At 47.2% G+C, this 20,398-nt stretch overlaps 1 protein-coding gene across 2 annotated transcripts; it reads right to left on the bottom strand.

The window, feature by feature from the left end:
• Positions 1-2,124: 2,124 nt before the first annotated feature.
• On the bottom strand, positions 2,125-18,494 carry CYP4F8 (cytochrome P450 family 4 subfamily F member 8). Of its 2 annotated transcripts, NM_001194543.3 has the most exon segments (13): positions 3,799-4,195; positions 4,546-4,628; positions 4,794-4,858; positions 4,954-5,087; positions 9,367-9,496; positions 9,701-9,767; positions 10,091-10,361; positions 11,138-11,259; positions 13,733-13,860; positions 13,952-14,005; positions 15,331-15,475; positions 17,925-18,123; positions 18,451-18,479. In NM_001194543.3, coding segments are annotated over 12 exon segments (1,563 nt in total). In that variant the 5' UTR covers position 18,123; positions 18,451-18,479; the 3' UTR covers positions 3,799-4,029.
• Positions 18,495-20,398: the final 1,904 nt, after the last annotated feature.

The following is a 20,398-nucleotide window of genomic DNA, read 5'->3' as shown; positions in this document are numbered from 1 at the left end:
TGGAAACTTCACCACTATCTAGGTCCAGAACATCTTCATCACCCAAGAAGAAATCCTGACCCCATTAGCACTTCCTATTCCCACTTCCCCACAGCTCCTGACACCACCAATCTCCTTTCTGTCTGTATAGATTTTCCTATTCTGGACTTTTTTTTTTTGAGACAGAGTCTCACTCTGTTGCCCAGACTGGAGTGCAGTAGCGTGATGGCATGATCTCAGCTCAGCACAACCTCCGCTTCCTGGGTTCAAGTGATTCTCCTGCCTCAGCCTCCCAAGTAACTGGGATTACAGGCATATCCCATGACGCCTATCTAATTTTTCTTGTATTTTTAGTAGCGACAGGGTTTCACCATCTTGGCAGGGCTGCTCTTGAACTCCTGACCTCAAGTGATCTGCCTGCCTGGGCCTCCCAAAGTGCTGGAATTATAGGCATGAGCCATTGCACCCAGATGGACATTTCTTATAAATACATCGTACACTGTGTGACCTTTTGTATCTGACCTCTTAAACATACTATAATGTATTCCAGGTTCATCCAGGTGGTAGTATGTATCCATACTTCATTCCTTTTTATGGCTGAGTAATATTTCATTGTACGAATAGATCACATTTTCCTCATCCATCCATCTGTTAATGGATATTTGAGTTCTTTCTACCTTTTGGCAATTGTGAATAGGGCTGCTATAAGCATGCATGTACAAGCTTTTTTGTTTGAACAACTGTTTTCTATTCTTTTGAGTATACACCTAGGAGCGGAATATGGTGTCTTGGAATTGGGTCATATAGTAATTCTATGTTTCACTTTTTCATGAATCTCCAGACTGCTTTCCACAGCAGCTGCACCATTTTACAGTCACACCAGGAATGGATGAGGGCTTCAATTACTCCACATCCTCTCCAACACTGGCTATATTCCCCTTTTTAGATGCTAGCCATCCTGTACGTATTGAGGTGACATCACATTGTGCTTTTGGTTTGCATAATGGGAACAATGTCTAGCATCTTTTCATGGGCTCATTTGGTAGAAAAATAGCATTTGTAAACAAAAGTACATGCAAATGAGGTACAGCTATATAGATGTAAATAAATATTTTCATATGTAAAAAGATCACATATAAATTAAAAACTGGAAGCATATGTAAGAAAATGCAAACAGTGATTATTTTGACATTTTGAAATTATGGATGATTTTTATTTCTTGCAATTTCTTCTATAAGCATGCATTATTTATGAAACTTAAACTTTAAAAGGGAAGAAAAACAAAAGTGACTTTCAGCTTGGAATATATTAAATAGTTATTTATTTCATTTTGCGATGTTCCATTCTTATTTTGCATCCAATAATCCTTCCAGGTTCCCAATCTGTTGGCCCCTGAAAGGCGTTCAGTCCTTGGACTCTGTGCCCCGCGGGAGCCCCCTACAGTCAGACAGGGGGAAGTACTGACGCGGCCGCTGTCCTTGGTGTTGAAAGGGGCGGCCCCTAGCCCACTCCCTCTACCTTCCTCTCGCTACTGAAAACCTGTGTGACCTGCACTTTTTAGACAAGAATAAATTCCTGGTCGTGCCTCTCTGGAAAAATTATTTTTTTCCGTTCTAAGCTTCTGGCCAACCTTTCACCAAAGTCCACTGTAGATCCTTGGATGTAATAACCGATATTTTGAGCACACAAAATATTTGAATGAATTTTCCTCAAAAGAAGGATTTTATGCATCCCAAGTCTTAAAGCTACCTCTTGTGATTTTTTAAAATGTCAAAACTTCAAATGTGATACAAAAAGAAGAGAAAGAGAGTCAATTAACCCTCATGGACCACTAATACCCAACAGATGTGACTCAGGGATGTTGTAGATACCGACTTGTTCAGTCTTCACAGCAGCCCAATGAGGTGAATACTATTAAATGGTAAACAAAACCATGGCTGCAGAGATAAATAAGTTTTCCCCAAGCCAATCAGCTAGTGAATAGCAGATTGGGATTCTGACATTCGTAATACAACTTCAAGGTGATGTTTAGTACAATTCCAAGGTGATACGGATTATCTTAGCCCATTCTGGCTGCTATGACAACATAACTTACACTAGGTAGTTTATAAACAACAGGTATTTATTGCTCACAATTGTGGAGGCTGGGAAGTCCAAGATCAAGGTGCCTGAAGGTTCAGCGTCAGCTAAGGGCCTGTTCCTCATAGATGGCACCCTGCATGTGTCTTTACATGGTGGAAGGGGCAAACAAGCTCCCTCAGGTCTTTGTTATACGGATCTACGTAAGTGATAATCCCACTTATGAAGGCAGAGTCCTCACAACTTAACCATCCCCCAGAGGACTCCCCTCTTAATACCACCACATGCAGACTAGGCTTCAATGTATGGATCTGGGGGCTATATAAACATCCAGGTCACAGCATGGATCTAGGGTCATCGACCCTGACTGCTTCTAGCCATCTGCCCCATCTGTCCTAAATAGCAGTCCCTGTCCTCATGGGCCAATATGGAACTCCAGATGCCACATCAATCTTGCAAGCAATTTGTTAAAAAGTCAAAAATAGCAGATGTTGCCAAGGCTATGGATAAAAAGGAACACTTATACACTGTTGGAGGGAATATAAATTAGTTCAGCCACTAAACTAATGGAGTGTGGAGAACAGTTAGGAGATATCTCAAAGAACTGAGAGTTGAACTACCATTTGACCTAGCAATCCCACAACTGGGTATATACCCAAAGGAAAATAAATCATTCTGCCAAAAAGACACATGCACCCACATGTTTATCGTAGCTCTAATCACAATGGCGAAGATGTTGAATCAACACAGGCGCCCATCAATGGTGGAGTGGATAAAGAAAATGTGTAGAAATACACCATGAAATACTATGCAGTCATTAAAAAGTACAAAATCATGTCCTTTGCAGCAACATAGATGCAGGTTGGGGCCATTATCCTAAGCAAACTAATGCAGGAACAGAAAACAAAATATTGCATGTTCTCACTTATAAGTGGGAGCTATGCATTGGGTACACATGGTAATAAAGATAGGAACAACAGACCCTGGGGACTACTAGACAGGGGAAGCAGGGAGGGGGAAAAGCTGAAAAACTACCTATTAGATAGTATGCTCGCTACATGGGTGATGGAATCATTCATACTCTAAACCTCAGCATCATGTGATATACCTTTGTAATAAATTTGTACGTTAGCTCCTGATTCTAAAATAAAAATTGAAACTCAAGAATTTTTTTTCTCACACCTACAATTTCAGCACTTTGGGAGGCTGAGGTGGGCTGATCACTTGAGGCCAGGAGTTTGAGACCAGCCTGGCCAACACAGGAAAACCCCGTCTCTATTAAAAATACAATTAGCCGGGTGTGGTGGTAGACACCTGTTATCCTATCTACTCGGGCGACTGAGTCAGGAGAACCACTTGAACCCAGGAGGTGGAGGTTGCAGTGAGCCACTGCACTCTGGCCTGGGCGACAAGTGAGACCCTGTCTCAAAGAAAAAAAAAAAAAAACTTGCAAGGAAGGAAGGAAGAAGGGAGGACTGAGCAGAGAGACTGTTGCAGCTTTCTCTTAAGAAAGGTTACCAGAATTACCACATAATCTTTGGCTTCTCTACCTGGGACAGCCACAGTCACTTAACAAATTGAGCTTCAAGAAAGGCTTTCAAATGTGATCTGTATTTCAGGCTGCTATGGACCTAGCTAAAAAACAGGGATTCTAAATTGGCAAAAAGTTATATCAGAATACACAATTATTTGGTGTGGGTGGGGGGAGTCTTTATTTAGGCTCTTGGAGAACCGCCCTCAGCACGGGGTTCCTGTGGTCACCCAGAGAGGCAGTCAAGGTCTTGGGCTCAGAGACATCTCCCCACCTCTTCCCAACCAGGTCCTGGATCCCTGCAGTCCTCAAGCGCCCCCTACTGGCTCTCCACGGGACTCAGGCACAGGGACCCACACAGATTTATTCTCAGGAATCTGAAAAGATAGTTGCTGCAAAGATAGGTGATGCAAAGGTAGGTGGGTGGGTCACTGCAGACCTCAGCCCAGGGGCTCTACTCGCAACCAAAGTCCATCCTCTGCACGCAAAATAATCTCCGGCGTCCTGCGTGGCTCCCTGTGGTCGGGCAGGATGCGGAAGCGCAGCAGTGTGAGCGCCAGGACCACCTTAATCTCTGCCATCGCGAACGACTGCCCGATGCAGTTCCTAGGGGCCAGGATGGGGGGTCTGACTGTGCCCAGGACCCAGATCCCGGCCCCACTGTGCCAGAAACCAGGCCCGGGATCCCCAACCCCACCCAGATCACCTTGAGGGGCAGACGGGGGAAACTGTGCCTGGGACCCCCATGTGGGCTTGCATATTCCCAGAGCCTAGCCCAGACCCCAGCCCCAAATAAGACCAGATGGGGCAGGAGGCTCTGAGCACACCCTTTTTCCTAGGATCTTCTTTAAAATCCCTATCACAAAAACACGTGGTCCCACAAGTCAGGCATCTGACAAGGCAGCCATGTGTGCCACCCTCAGCCCATGCCCACCTCAGACACCCCCTGGCCTCACCTGGGCCCTGCTGAGAAAGGAATAAAAGCCATAGGTGACCTCTTCTGGATGTTTTCTGGGTCGAAGCGGAAGGGGTCATAGACCTGGGTTGGGGGCAAGTTAGGGCTGCTGGTGGGGCTTCTCAGGACACCCAGCCACCCCCACATAAGACAGATATGGGTGGAACAGAGAGAGAGTATCTGATTTTCCGGGACAAGACCCCTCCCTTGACCAGGCCCCAGGGATGGAGAGGCAGGGAAGAGCAGCACCTCAGGGTCTGGCCAGACTGAGGGGTTGTGATGCATTGCGAAGATGTTGATGCTACAGATGTTCCCTGTCATGCAGGAGATGACAGTCAGGACAAGGTCCAAGCTGCCTGCTGGGACCACCGCCCTGCCAAGGACCCTCCTCCCCTGCCATGGTGGGCACCTTTGGGGATGACCCGGCTGTCTGGGAGCACCACGTCCTGGGTACAGCCACGGGTGATTGTGGGGACTGGGGGATACAACCGCAGGCTTTCCTTCAGGCACATGGTCAGGAAGGGCAACTGGGCCAGGTCGTCCCTAAGGAAACACCCAACAATTATCCAGGGAGCAAACACAGCCCTCCTGCTGCCCCTGGAGACCCTCTCACCACCTCCCTCTGACCCTCAGTCTTATAACAAAATTAATTCCAGAAGCAACAAAGATGTAGGCATTAGGAAACCAAAGTCACAAAACTACTAGAAGAAAAATTGACCTGGTGTTTTTAGAGGTATTTCTGAGCAAAACAATATTCAGAAGGTGTCTCTTAAAAGTGCTCATTCTGGCGGGGCTCACTCCTGTAATCCCAGCACTTTGGAAGCCTGAGGCAGATGGATCACTTGAGGTCAGGAGTTCAACACCAGCCTGAACAACATGGTGAAATCCCATCTCTACTAAAAATACAAACTTAGCCAGGCATGGTGGTGGGCACCTGTAGTCCCAGCTACTCAGGAGGCTGAGGCAGGAGAATCCCTTGAACCTGAGAGGCAGAGGTTACAGTGAGTCAAGATCATGCTACTGCACTCCAGTCTAGGAGGCAGAACAAAAGTGTTCATTTGTTTGCATGAAAAAGCATTTAAAATTATATAAAGAGGTAACAAAAGCAGGAAAAAAAAAAACATCTCTACAAAGGGCTAATAAGGTTACTTGAATAAATAATCTCCACTCCACACTGTAGGGTGGGATGACCACATGTTGTAAAGGGACAAGACCCCTCCCCTGACCAGACCCTGGGGATGGAGAAGCAGGGAGGGGCAGCACCTCAGGATCTGGCCAGACTGAGGGGTTGTGATGGATTGAGAAGATGCTGATTCTACAGACGTTCCCTGGTGTCTGTTTTTTCTAAAGGTGTCAATTCTTTCTAAATTAATCAATATACTTCATGCAATTAATTAAAAATCTAGCTAGATTGTTTTGGGAACTTTGAAATCTTATTCTAATTGAAAGAATTTTAAAGTTCATCAAGAGCTAGGTCAATTTTTTTTTTTTTTTTGAGATGGGTTCTCACTCTGTCACCCAGGCTGGAGTGCAGTGGCCTGATCTCAGCTCACTGCAACCTCCGTCTCCTGGGTTCAAGAGATTATTGTGTCTCAGCCTCCCAAGCAGCTGGGATTACAGGTGTGCACCACCACATCCAACTAATTTTTGTATTTTTAGTGCAGATGGGGTTTCACCATATTGACCAGGCTGGTCTCGAACTCCTGACCTCAAGTGATCTGCCCACCTCAGCCTCCCAAAGTGCTGAGATTACAGGCGTGAGCCACCACGCCCTGCCCAAGCTAGGTCAATTTTTAAATAAAAGATTGAAGAAGGGGAACCCAAGTTTCAAGATATTAAGAAATGTTACAAATGCATACTAATAAAAATAAAATAATTTTTTAAAAACTGTGGGACTGCTGCAAGAACAGAAAAACAGGTCCATAGAACAGACTAGAGAGCTCAGAATCAGGCATGTGAATAGGGGGAAACTTAACATCTGCTAAAGGAAGGTCCACACGCCCCTGGAGAATGGATAGTGTGGTGGAAGTTGTTCAGACCACCGGAAATGTGTGAACAAAGAGAAACAGGTTCTTGTCTACTACATATACAGGGTGGAGTCTTTTCCTTTATGAGAAAGGTAAAATTATAACGTTAAAAGATGATAACACAGGAGACATTTTTGTGACTTAGGAGTAGGAATTCTTAAAACCCCAAAAGCTTAAACAAGATAAAATATAAACGATAAATATGCATGCAAATTAAGGATTTCTGTGCAATAAAAGATACAGTGGACCCAATTAACATTCCAATGAGAGATAAGAGATTCAGAGAAGATGCCTAAGATAGGTAGGTAGATAGGTAGATAGATAGATAGATAGATAGATAGATAGATAGATAGACAGATAGATATGCAGAACGACATCTTGAATACTTCAGGAATTCCTGCAAATCTGCAAGAGAACAAACGGGTGACCCAAGTGAAAAAGTAGACAATGCTCAAACATGAGAAATTTAAGAGGAGATGCTCAGAGTCACTAGCTATCATAGAAATGGAAGCTAGCTGACAATGAGATACCACTTCACATCTATTCGAGGCTAGAATGGCCAAAGGTAGATGTTGCCAAGGTTGGTTGAGGTGTGGGTAGAGGGGTCACATGCACTGATAGTGGGGTGCACAGAAGCTGCCAACATGAAAGGCAACCACCAGGACATGGCCAAGGAAAGATGTGTGTTTTACAGCCCAGCAAGCTGGTTCCCAACTGTAGATCCCAGAGAAATTATCAGACATGCAGATAAAGAGATATGCACAAAGATGGTCATTGCACTGGAGATGTAGAAGCAGTCCAGGTATCCACTACAGAACTGAAGAGAAAAGGACTAGATCACAGCTAAAAGCAAGAGGATAACTATACTTAGGACGAGGGTGCTGCAAATCATAGTGCTACGTTTACATAGCACAAATCATAGCACAAAACCACGGGTGCTATAAACGTAGCACGAATCATAGTGCTATATTTCTGAAAAGGTAAGAACCAGCACATCTGTGAAATAAAAACATATATAGAATTTTCAAATGTATCCACCCCAACAACAAATTTTACAAATAAAAGTATCCATCATTTTGTAATCATATTGCTGGAGAGCTGAAAGTAGAGATTCGAGATAAATGGGAAGAAATACGTACTGCATAGAAAAATGATGACAATTTGCCATGAACTGAGGGACATCGTTAACTCAAACATTAGCACCTAACGTCCACAAAATTTATTAATTAAAATTTTCATAAGTATTTGTCAAATTAGCTAGCCTGATCACAGAGTTCAAATGGAAAAAGTAGAATTCGAGGGAAAAAAAAAAAAACTGTAAACGCAAAGAAATGAGACAGACAGAAACTCTACCAAATATGAAAGTAATGAGACAGAAATTCTACCAAATATGAAAGTGTTTTTAAAAGTAGACTTCATGCTGCTCATGTAGGACTATATAATAAATAGAACAAAATGAAGGCAACAAATAAAACCATATATATATATACACATATATATGTATATATATGTATATACATATGTATATATGTGTGTATATATAGTTTCTTGTGAATTCGTTGTTATTTAGAATCATGACACAAGGACAAAATATTCATTAAACTTGGTTGGGACAATTAGACATTTGGAGAAAAAATAGATTCCAACATAGATTTCAAAGGGAAAAATTTCTAAATGTGAAAAATATTGATAAAATGTTAAATAAATAAACTTTAAAAAATACATAAGCCTATTAGAATAAGCCAAACAAGAGTTTTGCATTTTACTATTAGAGTATAAAAGGGTTTTTTAAATAATTTTTTAAGAAACACAAACAGGAATTATAAAAGAAAAAAATTAATAAATTTGGTGACAAATAAATGAACCAAAAATAAAAATAAAGTCCAAGACAATGCGAGGAAAAATTTTGCATAAGGGAAAAAAGAAATAATGTTCTTAATATGTAAAGAGTTTTTATAAATAAATAAGAAAACTAGTATGACCCAAAGTAGAAAAAACAAATCATGTAAAAACTGACACTTCACAGAAAAAGAGATATGGATGGCTCATTAGCAGGTGAAAACAGTGCTCGACTTTACCCATATTTAAAATTATGTTCATTAAAATAATAAAATATTACATTGCACCTAACAGATTGGCAAATGTTTTAGTTTCATAATAGGCACTTCTGATGAGGTTATGAGGAAGTTTGGTATTCTCAAAATCTGTGTGTAGGAGTAGATTTCCCAAGAGCTATTGAATTGTAAAACTCAAATGGTCTTTGCCTCAGCAATTGCACTTCTAGGAATTTGTTCTACAAAGATGACATGTCAGCAATGATCATGGCACACCGATATTCAACACATCATGTCTTTCATACCAAAAGGCTGGAAAGTATACAAACATGCATTGATAAGATAATGTTTTGATAAATCATAATATTAGATTGGTCCAAAAGTCATTGCAGTTTTTGCCACTAATTCTCCAAGCAGCCCTGTGGGACAGCAATTCCCCCACACTCCCAATTTACAAAGGAGAAAAGTTGTTCAGAAAAGAGAATTGATTTTACTAATGGTGCATAGCAAGTTAGTGGGGAAATAAATATGGACTCCCAGACCATTCTGTCCCCAAAGCATGCAATGTTACCCTTGCTAGCCCCCGCTAGGTAGATTAGTAGAGCTCTGTTTCTGGGCTCTACGCCTATTCCCACTAGGTAACAATGGCAGAATCATCAAAAAGATTCTCCCCATTTCCCCCACCTGGGGAGAAGAACCAACGAGAGGGACTCAGAAACAGCCACCAGCACCTACACTCACCATTCAATCTCTTTAGGCTCACGGTCCTTCAGAAGCTCTTGTACCTCCTGCCGGCAGCGTTCTTGGTATTCTGGGTGCCTCGCGAGGTTGTACAAGACCCAGGAGAGGCCACTGGCTGTAGTGTCATGGCCTGAGGGTCAACCAGGCAGGCTTGAATCTCTGGACTGCTTCAGCACCCAGAGGGTGGACAACTCCCATACATTAAGGCTCTCAGGAAGGTTGAGGGGAGGGGGAGGTTGGGCAGAATGAAGTGATTCAGGGCCGGCCCTCCACTTCCCTGAAGTGGAGAGACCCCCTGTTGCCACTGTAGTTAGTCCCAGACTGAGACACTCACCTCCAAACATGAAAGTGTCAGCTTCTGCTCTTATGTCCTCATCTGACAACTCTTTCCCATTTTTATCCTGGAGAAAAGAACCCCAATCACACTAGCTCTGGGGTCACTGGAGTCTAAACTGAAACAGTCCCTGAAGACCCATTATCCCAGAAAAATCCCTCCCTTGTCACTTCCAGATCTACCCCCACAGGCTTCCTCCCGGCCTCCTGTTTGTTCTTCCCATGCAGCTTTCTATGCAATCACCTCTAAAACTTATCTGACTTGTCCCTCCCTTCCTCAAACACCTTCCATGGCTCCTTAGTGCCTTCTGGATCAAGTTCAGTCCTTCAGTCTGACATTTGACCTGAAGCTCCATTTTACCTCTTGAATTCGGATCCCAGAGAAGCCCACCTTGCTCAGCAGGAGCACATCGATGAAGTCCAAAGTCTTGGATTTGGCCTTGGCCTGCAGGAAGTCATCAACACCCTGGCTAGGGAGGGTGCGGCGCCGCTCCTGGATGACGGCATCTGTGAAGTCGTGCACCAGTCGGCAGGCCCTGAGGAAGCGTCGTCCACAGGGAGTGAGGAAGTACAGGAAGTCCTTGTACAGGAAGAACTTGTGATTCCGTTTCACTATAAGGGCACTGATCTCCATGATCGCGGCAATATATTCACTGGGCTTCCTGCAGAGCCAGTTCAGAGAGAGGAAGCAACTCCTTACACACATGAAAGCCTGGAAGCACCTTCCAGCCAGAATCCCAGGACCACGTTCCATGCAGAAAGGGGTGCCCTGCAAGCACACTTCACTCTCTGCCTCCCATTCTGTGAGCTGCCTCCTGCCCCGGATCCTCAGGGCACAGCTTGGCCATCATGGGCATCTCCTCTCTCTCTTACAAAACATCTGCTCTTGCCTATTATTCCTCAGTTTCTCCCAAATCTGCCCCATTCTCTCCACCAAACTCAGACCTGCTCTCCCTGGCCTCCTTGCATGCTGCATCTACACAATAGTCAACCTTCCATAGAGTCCCAGAGTCCAATGTCCCAGCTCAGCACTGACCATGATGCTCATCTGCTCAAACACCTCCCATGGCTCCCTGGGAACCTTGGACAAAATTAATCCCCCTTTGTCTGACTTTTCAAGATCCTTAAGATCTAGTTACTGCCAACCCCTCCACCCTCATTTCCAAGTGTCTCCCAACTCCCTGTTGCACATGCTCTGCTCATCTTAGCCTCCTTGCCTTGACCCAAACAGTTCCACTTGTTTGGAGGAATCTTCTCTTTATCTCGCGCTCTCTCTCTCTCTCTCTCTCTCTCTCCTTCTCTCCTTCTTTGTCCTTCAATGCCCAGTTCTCATCATCTCTCCAGGAAGGCTCTTCTTGTCTCCTTGGGCTTTGCTCTCCCCACCTTCCCCTGCTCCCGAATCCATCCCATGTTCCCAGGCCGTGGGGCAAGAACTCACTCCTGACAATGGCTGTCAATGCTGAAGATGCATTTCTGCAGACTGTCCAGGGCCATAAGGCTGATGTGCTCAAACATGTCCAGACGGGTGCTGCCCTCCAGGGCCAGGCGTTGCCATTTGGCCTGGCCAGAGAAGGGGACAGGGCTGGGGCCAGGCCCTGGCTCCTCTGAGTCCCCCTGCAACCCCAGCCACCAGGATGGACTCCCACAGAGGCAGGCTCCTGGTTTTCTGTCCCAGACGCCCATCCCCGGGGAGGACTAGGCTTGGCTGAGAGTGGAAGCTGTTATTATTAGGAGATGAAGATCCCATGTCTGGGTTCAAGCCCCAGCTGTGATTCCTAAGCTGTGTGTACCCTTGGTCAACTCATAGCCCTCTTCTAGGTCTCACCTGCCAAATCCTCAATAGCAATCAAGATGACCTGGTTTGATGCCAGGGAGCCAGGCTAGAACCCCTTCTCCCCCTCTCTTAGACTCACTGACAAGCTGGGTGAACTTGGGAAATCTCCCTAACCTCTCTGGCCCTCAGTTTCACCATTTGTCATGGTGGTGGGTGGGGGGGGTGGGGTAGAAAATATCCTCTACCTCACAGGGCTGTGAAAATTAAATGATACCACATATACCATGGAATGGGCATATTACATCATTTCTGTCATATGATGAGTTCTCAACAAATATTAGCTTGAGTCATCTTCATTGTTATAAATTGATTACAAAAAAAGTCCCTGTGATCCCCCTGAGCACTTTTTTCTGAGCATGCCAAGAATGCAAAATCCTGAAGTTTTGTTGTTGTTGTTTGTTTGTTTGTTTGTTTGTTTGTTTTTGAGATGGAGTCTCATTCTGTTGCCCAGGCTGGAGTGCAGCCGCACGATCTTGGCTCACTACAACCTCCACCTGCCGGGTTCGAGAAATTCTCCTGTCTCAGCCTTCTGAGTAGCTGGGGTTACAGGCACGCACCACCACGCCTGGCTAATTTTTGTATTGTATAGTAGAGACAGGGTTTCACCATGTTGGGCCAGGCTGGTCTCGAACTCCGACCTCAAGTGATCCCAATGTGCTGGGATTACAGGCATGAGCCCCCATACCTGGTCAACCCTGAGGTTCTTAATCTGGGCTATTTCTCAGTCTTGTGTTTGCAGAGAACAACCTTGGGGTATAAGGTAATGGCTCCTCTGGGACACACATAGGCTTATTCTGCTTGCTCTAAAAGCAGATTCCCTAAGCCTAATGCTCCTGCCCATCATGCAGTATACTACATGGCAGGCATCTATGGAAGCCCACCTTATCACCCCAGGCAATCTGAGTGGCTTAGAGAAAGGATCCAAAACAAGAAGATGCACGTGCCACTTGCTGAGACATGCGTAATAAACTTTTGTGTTTGACCCAGAAGTTTCGTGTCTTCTGGCAGAATCCATGCAAAAGTAACAAGCTAATTTATCAACTCACAGGAGAAAAAGAAAATCCTAGTTATTTTACAAAACACTTGGCTCCATTTCTTCCCTTCTCCCCACATCCACATCTTTTGCAATGTGATTTTTTAGCTACTTCCATTAAGAGATGGAGTCTATTTTGCCCCACATTGATTCATGATGGATGTTTTATTTATTTATTTGTTTGTTTTGGCCAATAGAATGTGGCAAAAATGATAAGGCCATAACTAGTGAGAAGTTGGCTGGGTGCAGCGGCTCATGACTGTAATTCCAGCACTTTGGGAGGCCAAGGAGGGCAGATCACTTGAGGTCAGGAGTTCGACACTAGCCTGCCCAACATGGTGAAACCCTGTCTCTACTAAAAATACAAACAATTAGCTGGGCGTAGTGGTGGGCACCGGTAATTCCATCTACCTGGGAGACTGAGGCAGGAGAATTGCTTTAGGCAGGGGTTGCAGAGAGCCAAGATCACACCACTGCACTCCAGCCTGGGAGACAAAGCGAGACTTCACCTCAAAAATAAAATAAATAATAATAACTAATGAGAAGCATTGCATCCTCCTCTCACTGCCTTGGAATCCTGTCTCTGCCATGTGAGCAATCCTGGGGCGTCATCTAGAGGCAGAGAATCACATGGAGAGAAGTCCAGGTGTCCCAGCTGAGGCCATCCTAAATCAGCCAGAAGCCAGCAAAGCTCCAAACATGTGAGAGAACTGAGCTGGTACAAGCAAAGCTGCCTACCTGCCCCACAGCTGCTCTTATACCTTGAGGGATTCCATCCACATGCAGAAGGGCTGGCCAACTGTCCCACAGACTTGTTAGCAAATATAAACCCTTATTGCTCTAAACCAATTAGTTTTGAAGTGATCTGTACTCAGCAATGACTACTATGCAAGTGTCATCCTTCCTTTCTTGAGTTTACATGGCTTCTGTGAGAAAAATCTGGAAATTGACTCCTTTTGACCACCTACTAAGTGTCAGAGACATGAGTCCATCACATGCTCCTACCACTTTTAGTAAAGATTATTAGCCTCATGGGGAAATCAAGGCACAGAGAGGAAGAGCAATGGCCCCAAACCCACCCAGGAGAGCCAACAGTCCAGACCCAATCTGTACGTGTTCCCCCCACCCCAAGGCTACAGCTGGGACTCTGAGTTCAAAGCACTCACATGCATGATGTTCGTACTCTTGTTGAAAATCTTTATATAGGGCTTCAGGATGTTGAAACGGAAGGCAGGTGTCAGCATGCGACGGTGGTGTCTCCACTTGTCACCAGCACTTAACAAGAGCCCATCCCCTAGTAGGGCAGCCAAGGGCTGTGGGCAAAGGCAGAACCTTCTCCTGGGCACAAAAGTTGGTCCCCATCCCGTCCACCTACAGTTACTTACCCAGCCAGGGCTTCAGCATCTTATAGAAGACTACGTCCTTGTCTGTAATGGCATCTGACATGAATGAAGACCATCAGGATCCATGGAGAGGATAGAGGAGGGACTTTAGGTATGGAGGGTGGCTCCCAGACAGAGGTTGGGACTTCTTTTCTCCAAGCCCAGCATAGCAGGAAGGAGGCCATGGGCAGACGAAGAAAGGAGGGTGGGGGGCATAAAGAAGGCTGGACTAGGCTGCAATAGCACTATAGAGCAATGATACACCCTAACATGGTACAGCATGCTAAGCATGCCTTGACATGGCTCCTACATGGTCCAACATGTTCTGCAACACCCAAGCATAAGTCAATACTCTAGAAAACACCTTTACAGAATAAGAGTTGAAGACAGAATTCTGATGATACTAGGTGAGACCTGGATCCAGTTGTGCCTGAAGGCCATCCTCCCTGGACTTTGCAGTCAGTAGGTTCTCTTTAATGGCTTAGACTTCATGGGGTTGAGTTCCTACCACTCACAATGAAAAGATACCTCAGCGGCCAGAGAGAGCCGTAGACCTGCCCAGAGTCACTCAGCATTTTGGGGCCTCAGCCATGGTCTCTGTGGGGTGATACCCCTTCTGCTGCTCATCCTGGCCTGTCCAAAGATGGGAAGGGCAGAGGGCAAGGGTAGGGCTCCGGGCTGGGGTGGGGTCTCCTACTAGAGATTCCTGGGGCCTGGAGCAGGAGGGCAATGAGCATACGGTGGAAGTGCCACAGGATGGGGTTAGAAGGAATTGACCTACAAGAGGTGAATGTCATGGAAATAGCAGCCCAGATCTTCCACCAACCACAACTCCTTCTCATTGCTCTGGGCCTGCAGAAGGACAAGGCCAATGCCAGGCCTGGCCAGGAGCCTTGAATACTAACAATGCCCACTGCATCACCCTGCCTCTGCTTAAAAAGAAATTATCACTCATCATTCCAGACCCAGCTCCTGCTACTCCTCCTCCAGGAAGTCTTCTAGCATGCCCCAGTAGAAACCTTGTTCTCCTCTGATCTGTCACAGCCCGTCTCCTCCTGGCCCATTTCTAACCCTATGAAGTCTCTGTACCGATCCATCTCTTCAAGTCTGGGGGTTCCTCCAGGACAGGGTCTTGGATTAAGGCTTCTCGGGGCCCCGGTGGTTCCCAGAACAACAGGGAGGTGAGGAAGATGGCGGCAGAGAGAAGAGACACTGGGGTTAGGGTTGGTGAATCCAGGAAGGAAAGAGGAAGGTGGCTGAGAGAGAAGCAGGAAGGAAGGGGCTGAGTACTACAGGGGCTGCACAGAAGCTTTGGGGATGAGGAGATCTAGAAGCCCTCCGACATTCTCCTGTGCCCACCACCACAAGTTCTGCAGGAGTACCTGAGGTATTGATGACAGATCGGATGGTGTCGGGGTGGTACAAGTTGATGACGGGAAAAATGGGGCCCATCCACTTCACAAAGCCCTGGGGGTAGGTGGCCACCAACTGGGTCAGGACCCTCAAGCCCTCCTCCGTAGGGGTCACCTGCAAGCAAGGCAAGGGCCATCACCTCCTGTGATGGTTAATTGTAGGTGTCCACTTGACTGGGTTAAGGGATGCCCAGATATCCAGTCAAACATTATTTCTGGGTATGTCCGTGAGGGTGTTTCAGGAGAGATTAGCATCTGAAGGTAAACTGGGGAAGGAAGATCTTCCCTTCCCAGTCTGGGTGGGCATCATCCAATCTGTTGAGGGTCCAGGTAGAATATAAAGGTGGAGGAAGGGTGAATTTGTTTTCTCCTCTGCAGCTGAGACATCCATCTTCTCCTACCCTTGGACATTAGAACTCCAGGTTCCCAGGGCTTTGGACCCAGACAGAACTGCAACACCAGTGTCCCTGATTCTCCACCTTGCGGAAGGCATAGAGTGGGACTTCTCAGCCTCCATGAACACAAGTCAATTCCTACAATAAGTGCCCTCTTCTGTCTCTCCATAGATTAGGTAGATCATAGACAGATGGACGGATGGATAGATAGGTAGGTAGATGGATAGATAGATAGATAGATAGATAGATAGATAGATAGATAGACGTAGATACTGATATCATGTTAATTCTATTACTCTGGAGAAAAAAATACATTTTCCAGGAGGAGCCACAGCAGGTCCCACTGCAGGATTCAGAGGTGGCACAGCCTCTGCAATGAACAGCATGTCCAGATTCTGCACACATAGGGGTAATCTCCACTCCCTCCTGCTCCTTCCTCTTGGGGGCAGTATCTAAGTTCCAAGGCTACATCCCAGGGAAGAGGGAGAAGACACACTATCTGTTCATGGAGAAGTCCACCTTGAATAAAGAGGATGGATTTTCTCATCCTGAGAGTGGCTCCAGCCCACGCATAGTCATGTGGGGTGGGCTCCACAAGGGTGGTGTGTGGGCAGCAATGTGGCCTCAGGACAGGTCCCCAGGGCTGATCCCCACATCCTTTTATGTCCTGGCTGGGCCACAGGGGCTCCAGGTCCTCCCATGGAGAAGGGCCTGCACACTGTGGAACTTCCTTTCTCAGCAGCCCCCAGGGGAGAAGAGGTGACACTAACTGCCTGTCAGGAAGAACAGCAGCTCTCACTAGGGGGCACCTTCTGCACATCAGGCTCAGAGCTAGTCCGTCCTGTGCTCCCTCCCCCTGCACCTGCGGACACACTCATCAATCCTGCCGTTTGCCAATGAACAGACTGATGCCAAATCCCCCAAAAGGGACAGAAGGTCTAAGTGAAAGGGCAGGGTCTGAAGGGTCATAGATAACTCTAAAGAGGAAGTAAATGGCTAAATTTTATCCAGGTTGGGCAACACAACCCATGGGGACAGCTTAGTGGGGAGAAAGAAGATGCCCCTGCAAGGGGGAGGGTGGAGAAGGCACACTTCTCTCTTCTGGCCCAGCTGTGTCAAGATGTGAGGGCAGGGGCTGTATAGCTACTTTCTGTGGGAAAACTGCAGCCCAGAGATGGGCGGACACAAGCAAATGGGTCAGGCAGAAAGTGGGTTCTAGACAGTGAGCTCAAGAGGCCTCAAGTACAGCAGTGGAGATTGTGGAAATATTGGTGAATCCCTGCCGTGTAACCCCCACTCTCCCACAGAAACCCATCAGAGGTTCACTAGTGTACTGAAAACAGTCAGGAAAAGAATTCAAAACACGCTAGGGGTGGCTTCCCCTAGACAAGGAGGTGAGAAAGGCTTGGCATGGCAAAGCAGAGGAATGAGTGAGTGAGGAGAGGGATGAGTGAGTGAGGAGAGGAATGAGTGAGTAAGGACAGGAATGAGCGAGCGGGGAGAGGAGTGAGTGAGTGAGGAGAGGAATGAGTGAGTGAGGAGAGGGATGAGTGAGTGAGGAGAGGGATGAGTGAGTGAGGAGAGGGATGAGTGAGTGAATAGAGGAATGAGCTAGTGAGGAGAGGAATGAGCGAGTGAGGAGAGGAATGAGCGAGCGGGGAGAGGAATGAGTGAATGAGGAGAGGAATGAGTGAGTGGTTAGAGGAATGAGTGAGTGAGGAGAGGAATGAGTGAATGAGGAGAGGAATGAGTGTGTGAGGAGAGGAACGAGTGTGTGAGGACAGGAATGAGTGAGTGAGGAGAGGAATGAATGAGTGGATAGAGGAATGAGTGAGTGAGGAGAGGAATGAGCGAATGAGTGGGTAGAGGAATGAGTGAGTGAGGAGAGGAATGAGCGAGTGAGGAGAGGAATGAATGAGTGAGGAGAGGAATGAGTGAGTGAATAGAGGAGTGAGTGAGGAGAGGAATAGTGAGTGGATAGAGGAGTGAGTGAGGGAGGACAGGAATGAGTGAGTGGATAGAAGAGTGAGTGAGGGAGGAGTGGAATGAGTGAGTGAGCAGAGAAATGAGTGAGTTTCTCTCCGTCCCAGACCCCAGCCCACCCCCTCAGCCCGAGCCCCTTTCCAGCCTTCTACCCTGAGACACCAGATCCATCTTCCTGCCACTCACCAGGCCCAGGTGACCCAAGAACCAGTTCTGTTTTGGGGGCTGCGGGAAACACCGGAGGCGGCGGCAGTTGTCGTAGAAGGTGTAGGTCCACATTAGGATGCAGGCCAGGAGCCAGGAGGCCCCGACCAGCAGCAGGAGCAGCCATGGGGATGCTGCCACCGGCCCGAGGCCCAGCCAGGACAGGCTCAGCAGTGACATCCTGCAAGGCAGAGGGGATGGAGGGTGAGGTCCTGAGGCCTAAGAAAGGGGCTGGGGAGCTCCAGGACCGATGATGGGTAAACATGGTTAAGAGCATGGAGGGAGATTCAGGGAATCTCAGGGGAAGAGGCCACGGGAGAGGGGAGAGGAGAAGTGACACAAAATTCGAGATCAAGGAAACTAGAGACCAGACAGCCTCATCTAGAACCACCAGCCAACTTACCTCTGGCTACCTGCAAGCACCCATCACCAGGGCCAGCTCCCTGGAGCCACCCCAGTCTTGGGCAGTGCCCCTCCCTATCCAGCCCTGCCACCCCCAGCCTGGCACCTTCTGTCAGGAGAAGCTTGTCCCGCACAACCTCCTCTCCTCCTTTGCTAGGAGGTTTTTGCCCCTGGCCCCAGACCTAGGAAACACTGTAGGAGGCTGGGCTGGGCTGGGCTGGGCTGGGCTGGGCTGGCCAATGCCTCCTTTGTGCCAGGGCAGCCAATCAAAACCCCGGGACTGGCGGGGACCATAGCTGTAGAAGAACCAATTCAGGATGACCCAGCACGGCCACTCAGTCCTCAGCACCTCTCATGTAAGGCAGAGGGTAAGTTGGAGGGCAGCCAATGGTGATCTGAGCCCCAAAATTTGCAGCCACCCTGCTTTTCCAAGACCAGGGGAAGGTAGGTAAAGGAATGAAGTGTTCAGGTGCCAGGTGCTCTGGGTGAGGCCAAGCCTTCTCCCAAAACAACCCCTGGGGTTCCCCTCCAAATGTGGGCCAGGAGAACGCTGTGCACCATTTCTCAGTGGAGATTTAGGAGATTCAGAGGCAGAAGCCTGTTGCCCTCCACTGCCAGCCTGGCAGGAATTCAAGTCCTGCCTCCCAGCAGCCCAGGACCTGACTGATAGAAGCAGGAACAGAGAATGCAGCCCCACTGGGGATTACCCAGGGTCAGATTCCGGAGATAACGAGACCAGCTGGAAAAGCAGCCTGGATGCTGGGCTCAGCGTAGGAGGACAGAGGGGGCCCATGAAGGGTAAGGCTGGGAGAAGCTGTGAGCAGACAAGGTCCAGACGGGGAAGGCAGAGCCAGGGGACCCTGAGTGGAGTCCTCCTTCTGCTCTGTCCTTGCTTTGACGATGGGCAGTACTGCCCTTCCTGGGCTCAGGTTATTTTGTTTTGTTTTGTTTTGTTTTTGAGACAGAGTCTTGCCCTGTCACCTAGGCTGGAGTGCATTGGCGCAATCTCGGCTCACTGTAACCTCTGCTTCCCAGGTTCAAGTGATCCTCCTGCCTCAGCCTCCTGAGTAGCTGGGATTACAGGTGCCCATCACCACGCCCAGCTAATTTTTTGTATCTTTAGTAGAGACGGGGTTTCACCATGTTGGCCAGGCTGATCTCGAACTCCTGAGCTCGTGATCTGCCCACCTTGGCCTCCCAAATTGCTGTGGGCTCAGATATTGCATTTGGGAGATGGGATGCAGAATGAGGGGCTTTAGAGGGGGACAGAGGAGGAATCTTCAGAGGAAAGAACCTCAAAAAGAGGAGGTGAAGAGAAGGAGCTGGCAACATGCACTTTAACCGTAAGGTTCAGTTACTCAAAGTGTGGTCCACGGACCTGCACCATGAGCATCATTTGACAGCTGGCAGGAAATGCAGAATCCCATGCCCCAACCCAGAAATACTGACTCAGGATTGCATCTTAATAGAACCCCAGGGGATTTCTATACAATCCTTCAAGTTTAAGTAGCCTTGCTTCAAGATTCCTGGCTCCAGGCTTTGCAGGAATGCTGGGAGTTAACCCCTTAACCTTTCTGATTCTCAGGGCTTCTTTCAGTTATAAAATAAAAAGAAAAATCTATTCCTCTCAGGGCTGTTCATGCAACTATATGTTTCTTGAGCACCTACTATGTGCCAGGCACTGTTCCAGGCACTGGGGATGCAACAGTGAGTGCTTGGCTGTCAAAGGTACCACAACACATAAAGAGATAGGCAGTGATCCAATAAATCAGACAATCCAATAAATCAGAGAATCAGGGAGGGCTTCCAGGAGGAGGTGACCTTTTAGCAGAGACATGAATGAAGAGGGAGACCCTCCAAGGGCAGCCATGGGATAGGGCACCCAGATTGCACAAAAATGCACATGAGTTCTTGTTCCTTTGAAGCTCATGCTGAGATCACCAACATGTGGGACCACACAATTCATCCTTGGGAAGTTCAAGGTGGGAAGCAAAATCTGGCCCAATATTGAAGCCATAAGCAGATGTTGAACTTTCATGAGCCATGAGCAAGGA

The sequence above is a fragment of the Macaca mulatta genome, chromosome 19 (assembly GCF_049350105.2).
Source record: "Macaca mulatta isolate MMU2019108-1 chromosome 19, T2T-MMU8v2.0, whole genome shotgun sequence".
Classification (NCBI taxonomy): domain Eukaryota; kingdom Metazoa; phylum Chordata; class Mammalia; order Primates; family Cercopithecidae; genus Macaca; species Macaca mulatta.
Note: the sequence above shows the minus strand (reverse complement) of the source record. Positions and strands in the feature narration are given on the sequence as shown.

Excerpts from the sequence above, each read along its gene's own strand:
- CYP4F8 (XM_077976610.1), bottom strand. The coding sequence starts at position 18,122 with ATGTCACTGCTGAGCCTGTCCTGGCTGGGCCTCGGGCCGGTGGCAGCA. Across the intron at positions 9,497-9,700 it reads TGACACTTTCATGTTTGGAG|GCCATGACACTACAGCCAGT; the intron begins GTGAGTGTCTCA and ends GTTGACCCTCAG. Across the intron at positions 4,859-4,953 it reads CAGCCGGGTCATCCCCAAAG|GGAACATCTGTAGCATCAAC; the intron begins GTGCCCACCATG and ends CCTGCATGACAG.